We start from the raw sequence: 7671 nt of genomic DNA, 5'->3' as shown, positions 1-7671 counted from the left end.
GACATGAGAGTGGCACTTGCCAAGGTAAAGCCGCGCATTTCTGAACTGGTCTCTGAGAGGCAACAGCAGAAGTCACACTGATTTGCAGTAAATTTCATTATTATGTTATTACTCGAAATATAGGAGAACTTTTTTGTTTTCAAAATTGATATTATTTTTTCCTTCACTGTATACCTATGTTTTGAATTTGTAAAAATCATATTTTATTTTTCCAATAAAGAAGGGTTCGGTGAACACGCATATGAAACTGGTGGGGTTCAGTACCTCCAACAAGGTTAAGAACCACTGCTCTAAATGTACGTATTGACACAGGCTTAAACTCAGATTGTATAATTTCACCAGAGTGTAGACTAAAATGGGCCAAAAAATCCTGTAATCTGCAACAATAATCACAATCTCCTGCCTTGCCCCTCCACAGTCTGGGTATTCAAATGTAATGGGGAAAGAAAGGGTAGTAGATGTATGGAACAATCTCTCAGAAGAGGTGGTGGAGACAGAGACTGTGTCTGAATTTAAAAGGGCCTGGGATAGGCAACGTGGGATTTCTTGGAGAGAGAAAGAGATAATGGTCACTGCGGATGGGCAGACTAGATGGGCCATTTGGCCTTTATCTGCCTTCATGTTTCTATGTTAAAGTAATTCTTACCCTAGATCAGTTCAGCTCAAGGATGGAATTGTTCTACTAGGCATAATTATACATAGGACCACTTTTATTCAAAACAAGAGAAAAACATATAAAACAAAATTGTTTAAGACCATGTATGAGTATTAGTATTTTAAAAATAATCTTTATTATAACTTACTTGTGACAAGAAGTGCAAGTACAAATGACATGAAACTAAAGGTAAAATGGAGCAAAGACCTGTACAACAATGATATGGTGGGAGGAGCAATTCAAACACAGGCATGTTGCAAAGCAACCCAGTCCTATATATAAGAGCCACTGTTATATATTCAATCAAATTATTCCTTATTTTGTCTTGCTGATATCTCATCAAAGGTAAATATAATTAATGTTCTCAAAAAGTGATTGATATTCTTAATTGTATGGATCTTCAGACCGCAGCCGGGCACTATGCTACCGGTTGCTATTACTCTTCATCGGTCCAGCCTTTATTAATTATTTCTTTAAACTCATTTGTTCATCTTCTTATTTGGTTTTTTGTATGTTTTCATTTTCAATATATTAATATCAACAGAGGAACATCACTTAGCTTTATGGTGATCTGTCCTTCATTCACCTCTCCTGACATGCATGTTTCATAGTGAAACCTTTCTTCAGGGTCGAGGGAAACTACAAAGAAATAAAATAAACACGTCTCTCTTCCTGACTTTCTCATAAATGTTTAGACATAATTAACAAGAGACTGTGCCTCTAATATGCTTTAGAATAAACTAAAAGAAGCAAATGCTTATCATTTGAGGGAGCTTATTCAATCTTGTAACATGGCCACGATTTGAAATTACCTGAGTGTCCTGAGAGACCAATTTTCTCATATAAAAGAACTAGGAACATTGGGGAGCTGGTCAAAAGAAAATTTTCGGTAGGTCCACGCAGTAGGGGTACCCACAATATATGCAGTAGATGCCAGTGGTGCACTCTAACTATACCGGGTGAATGCTGGGTTCATCCAGACACTGGGCTCAAATACTATACATATGCTTCCACCAACTGTGACTCCACCTGTGTTGTATATTTGATTCAATGCCCATGCAACAAAATATATGTCGGATGCACCATGCGGTCTATTAAGACCCGTTTAAATGAACATAAATCTCGGGTCCGTACTGAGCGGGACTCCGTTCCAATAGTTAGACATTAGCAGCTGATGGGGCATACTTGGTCAGACATCAAGTGGAGAATTATGGATTCAGTTACAGTAGGGTGGGAAGGAGACAATATTCAGAAAGTTTTAGCGATTAAAGAACAAAGATGGATATTTAAACTAAAATCCCTAGCTCCAGTAGGACTGAATGAGGAAATGGAGTGGCTATCTATTTTATGAGAGATCTCCTTTAACTTTCTAGGTGTTCTTTCCCTGTACGAGCTGAGCCCCGCACTGCTTTGATGATGATGTCATACGTTCTGTGGTGTGCGTCGGGCCAGCTGTATTTAATGGCACTAATTTCAAATTGCGGCCATGTTACAAGATTGAATAAGCTCCCTTAAATGGTAAGCATTTGCTTCTTCTTTTAGTTTATTCTAATGCATATTAGAGGCACAGTCTCTTGCTAATTATGTCTAAACATTTATGAGAAAGTAAGGAATAGAGAAGTGTTTATTTTATTTCTTTGTAGTTTCCCTCAACCCTGAAGAAAAGTTTCACTATGAAACATGCATGTCAGGAGAGGTGAATGAAGGACAGATCACTATAAAGCTAAGTGACGTTCTTCTGTTGATATTAATATATTGAAAATGAAAACATACAAAAAACCAAATAAGAAGATGAACAAATGAGTTTAAAGAAATAATTCATAAAGGCTGGACTGACGAAGAGTAATAGCAACCGATAGCGTAGTGCCCGGCTTGCCGTCTGAAGGTCCATACAATTAAGAATATCGATCATTTTTTGAGAACATTAATTATATTTACCTTTGATTAGATATCAGCAAGACAAAATAAGGTATAATTTGATTGCAAAGCAACCCAGGACATCTCACCCTTCACGTCCCATTTAAAGAGAGAAATTCTCCCACAAGCCAGTGTGCATCTCAAACTATACAAATATACTTTTTTTTTTTTTTTAATCAACTGAAAGGATAAATATGCATAAATCTGCATGTATGTACAAAATATCATTCACAGTCAAATAAACAACTTGTGCCAATTTATTTGGCAAGCAAGTTTCTTTACCAATAGCATTTTTCAAGAAGTATTCTTGATAGTCATCAAAATATGGATGTCTACATTACGAATCAAAACAGTAAAATACAAACTGCTGTAAAGCAAACAACTGGGATTAACTTAAAAATGGACTGAAGAATCATATGCTTAAAACTCACTGAACAGTCACATGCTCAGTTTAATGTAATGCCATTATAGAGGGTGATTTTATAATGGAATGCCTAGGCTAAGAAGACATATAGGTGCCTATTGATTCATTATTTCGAGTCAACTGGATTACTGTAATGTTCTTTATTTGGATATGTCTGTGGGATTACTTAGTAGACTTCAACTATTGCAGAATACTGCAGTGAGAATGCTTTGTAGCTTACAGAAATATGATTGAATTATACCTGTGGTATGCTAAATGATCTTTATTGCTTGCCCTTGGACGTACAGATCCAATTTAAATACATTGTTTTGTTTTTAACATTTTACATGGCCTGATTTCACCTTACATAACTTGTTGTTTTGACTTCTATGAAAAGGGTTTTATATACCAATAATTGCATTTTCATGAAGTCAAAGGTGCTAAATCTAAGATATGAACTGACGTCTACATTTGGTTACTAGGCAACTTCCATTTGAAATACTCTTATTTTTTCTTTAGGAGTTCAACTAATTATTCATTATTTTATCAAGAAAACTTTAATTTTTTGTTTCTCTAATTTGGTGAACTGAGTTGCACTAATGCTGTTGTAACAACATCATAGAAATGACTATGTAAATCTTTTACAATCCACCTTTGGTCTAATGTGGTAAAGAATGGAATATAAGTTATTGTATTAGTATAGTACTATGTAATGCCTATTTTGTAAAAGTGCTAAGTCATTGATAAAAAGTAAATCCAGCAGGAGAAAACCAATCATATATATAACATCTATGTTTCTATAGAAATCATATACTGGACCATCAAACATGGGAGAGCATCATACAGATAGACATCTCATGGTCATATCTTCCTTAAGATACATAAGAATAGCTATACTTGGTCAGACCAATGGACCATCTAGTCCAGTATTTTGCTTCCAACAGTGATCAATCCAGGTCACAAGTACCTAGCAGAAACCTATATAGTAGCAACATTTTATGCTACCGATTCTAGGGCAGGCAGTGGCTTCCCCTATGTCTGTCTCAATAGCACTTTTCCTCCAGGAACTTATCCAAACATTTAAAAATCTAGTTATGCAAACCACTGTTACCGCATCCTTTGTCAATGAATTCTAGAGCTTAACTATTCATTAAAAGAAAGTATATTTCTTCCTGTGATCATCAGTCCAGTTAGACTTTTTTTTTACAAAAACTGCAGCTCTATTCAATTGAAATAGGCATATTATATATTAAGTACTTTATCTTGATTATACAAATTCATACTGAATGTTCCAAGTGTTGCATTAGACTGAACATACATGATGCCAGTTTATTGCAGGAGCAGGAGAGAACCCCAATGTAGATGGTTTCATAAAAAATGTGATATCCTGTCAGAGTGGCACATGGAGCATGAATCTGAATAGTAATAAGTGCCTAATGTATATAATGTTTACTTCAATTGAATAAACCTACTGTTCCTACAAAAAAAAACCACAACCTGGTTGGACTTATGATGATACTGAGCTTATGGAAAACATGACCATGAGTTGTCTATCTGTTTGATGCTCTTCCATGTTTGATGGTCCAATATATTGTATCTACTGTATAGGAATATAGATGTTATATGGTTTATAAAGACAACATATACACCTATATGCCTCTAATGAATAGCATATCAGAAAGCTGTCACCCAAAGTTACTCCTGCTCTGTGGCAGGTATAACTTTATGCATGTTTGTGGGGGTAGGAACTGGCATTTAGGCATATATTTTATGGGTGCTCATTCTTCCTTTACTCCAATCAACCTCTGCTTTCAGGAACACTCATAGGTACATCACAAATTATGAACCATGTGCCAGCAGGGCACACTTTTGTGTGCATAACCTCCAGACAATTTTCAAAGTGCTTATTTCTGCATGTAAAATTCTCTTTTACATGTAAAAAAAAAAAAAAAAAGGCTTATAAAATACCCTTTATCCATTCATGAAAACCCGCTTCTTAGAACAAATATAACATAAGACTCAAGTTGGACTTGTTTAATGCTCTCTTCTTGCAATTAATTGCTTTTACAGAAATGAAGTGCCAGACCTCATTGCCAGTACTATATTCATTTTCTATCCAGAAAGGTCTGTATATTTAATATTATACTCACTTACATATAGGGCTCCTTTTACTATGGTGTGCTAGCAGTTTTAGCACACGCTACAATGCCGCACGCGCTAAACGCTAACGCCTCCATAAAGCTTGCATTAGTATTTTTCATTTAGTGCATGGTTAGCACGCGCTAAAAACGCTAGCGCACCTTAGTAAAAGGAGCCCATAGACTTCATGGCTGAATAGTTGCACAATAAAATCCCTGAATTAATGCAGAACCATACTACGAGAGAAATCCACAGAGCTCAGCATTCAGTAACTTAGAGATGACAGGCAGCAGCTGAAGACAATATCTTCGATCTCATGTTCGGAGGCAATAACTAAACTGAAGATCCAGTCTGTGCATCTCAGTTGTAAAATTAACTGGTAGAGTAGGCAGTGCCCTTCTCTTGACCTTGGATAATCATAGTTTATATCACTCAAAGGCAATGATTTTATCACCGCTGGTTTCTAAGGTAAGGCTGATTCATAAATTTCTATCCGTAGCCATCAGCCTCCCTCACCTTTCCATTTTCAGCAATGTATCGGACATTTGAAGCTTGTACAATAATTTGCAAAGCAAAAACAAAATCTAAAATTAAAAATAAAATACATATTTAGAAGAGGAATTTTAATCAGCCCTCAAAGCTTAGATGCAACCAACAAATAAAAGGTTGTCTTTCATTCTTGTTCCATCCTAAACTATGAAGAAAAGTCATTAGGAACTTGAGAACTTCTTCAGAGTAATTTTGTTCACATTGCAAAATTTTTACAGTTCTCACCCTATCAGATTACAGCACCATCCTGGTTTATATGGACCAGTCATTAACACTGTGAGCTTATAGGAAGAGAGAGTTGTATCTAAAAAGCTGTGGCATCAGAGGTCCCACGACAGGCTCCAGATTTAACCATTCCTTTAGATAATTTATCCAGTTGCTCATATGCAAGTCTTCCATCTTCTCCTGGTAACAAAATATTAACATTAATATGAATTACAGAATTTTATGTATGAAATCATTATCACTGTGCATTGGTTTTATATTAGGTTTATTTCTTCATTTTTGGAGAATAACTCTGATTGATAAAAGTTATGATAAATTTCAGAACAAATATATATGCACTTATTATAAACATTGATACAAAATCATTTTGATTACCTTCTATACTTGAACTCATAATATGTTACATTTCAGAAGGTATTTCACTGTCTCAGAGAGCTTACTATTATAGGGACCCTTTTACTAAAGCTTGGTGCATGCTAATGGACTTAGGAGCAGTGGCGTAGCGAGGGTGAGAAGCACTCGGGCAGAGGCACTCTTCCACCACCCTCCTTGCTCCTTCCCTTCCCCCGTACCTCTAGTTGAAGTTGTTGATTGTGGCGGTCAACCACGTGCTCCTCGTGACCCGTCGGCTCTCCTTCCGACACTACTTCTTATGTGTGGCAGCCGGAAATGACGTCTGTGGAAGAGCCAACGGGGTCAAGAGGAGCACTTAGTTGACAGCCGCGAACAACAACTTCAACTAGAGGCATGAGTGAAGGGAAGGGGGTGTGGTGTGGTGAGGAGAGTGGGAAGAAGCAGGAGGCGGAGAGGAGGGGTGCTGGTGCTCCCACCAATATGGCACCCAAGACAGACCATCCTCCTCGCCTCCCTCCCTTACTACACCACTGCTTAGGAGCAAATTCTATATATGTTTCCTAAAAAATTGGCACAGAAAAATGTAGCACTTAGTTCTATTCTATAAACCATGTCCAGAGTTAGCACAGTTTATAGAATCACACATAGCGCCTGTCCGAGCAACTAATATTTAGACACAGACATTTATGCCAATGAAAACCAGGTCTACATACTTGCACCTAAGGTGTACATGGATCAGGCATAGTCTATTAACACTGCACCTTATAGAAATGCTCATCACCTGCCCTACTCCTCTGGCCATGCCCCCTTTTGAGATCCGTACACTAGAGAATGACATGGTGGCCCCCGCCAAAATGGTGAGGGGGGGAAGTGCTCACTGCAGGCATGGGGACAAGGCCATCCAACGCCCCGTGGAACGGTGAATGGCCTTGTCCCCGCAGATAAGGGAGGGAATGCGCATGGTCACCTCCCTCCTTCCTACCTACCGAATCTATCTCCCTCCCCCTTACCTTTGCAGCGCATTAGTAAAGTACCTTGCTGAAGCTGGCCGAACCTACCTGCAGTTGTTTGTGTGTGTGTGTGGGTGGGCGGAAGCTTCTCCTCTGACGCAACTTCCGGCTGAAGGGTGCTGAAGGGTGGTGAGGTGGTGAGAGGGAAGGGTGGCGGTGGTGGGGAAAAGACGCTGAAGGGAAATGGGGAAGACAGAGTGGGGAGAAGGCGCTGAAGGGAAATGGGGAAGACAGAGTGGGGAGAAGACGCTGAAGGGAAATGGGGATGATAGAGTGGAGAAGACACTGAAGGGAAATGGGGAAGACAGTGGGGAGAAGACGCTGAAGGGAAATGGGGATGACAGAGTGGGGAGAAGACGCTGAAGGGAAATGGGGAACAGAGAGTAGGGAGAAGATGCTGGAAGAGAAGAAGACAGAGA

General features: G+C 38.4%; 1 protein-coding gene across 1 annotated transcript in view; it reads right to left on the bottom strand.

The window, feature by feature from the left end:
• Positions 1–2510: 2510 nt before the first annotated feature.
• The window catches only part of RIPOR2 (RHO family interacting cell polarization regulator 2), a 183813-nt gene continuing 178652 nt past the window's right edge, over positions 2511–7671 (bottom strand). The window contains exon 22 of the mRNA XM_033934958.1: positions 2511–6068. Coding sequence (XP_033790849.1) covers positions 5968–6068 — 101 coding nt within the window. The 3' untranslated portion in view covers positions 2511–5967. The remainder of the gene's footprint in view (positions 6069–7671) is intronic.

The sequence above is a fragment of the Geotrypetes seraphini genome, chromosome 2, assembly GCF_902459505.1.
Source record: "Geotrypetes seraphini chromosome 2, aGeoSer1.1, whole genome shotgun sequence".
Lineage (NCBI taxonomy): Eukaryota > Metazoa > Chordata > Amphibia > Gymnophiona > Dermophiidae > Geotrypetes > Geotrypetes seraphini.
The sequence above is the reverse complement of the archived record's forward strand: the minus strand, read 5'-3'. Positions and strand labels throughout refer to the sequence as shown.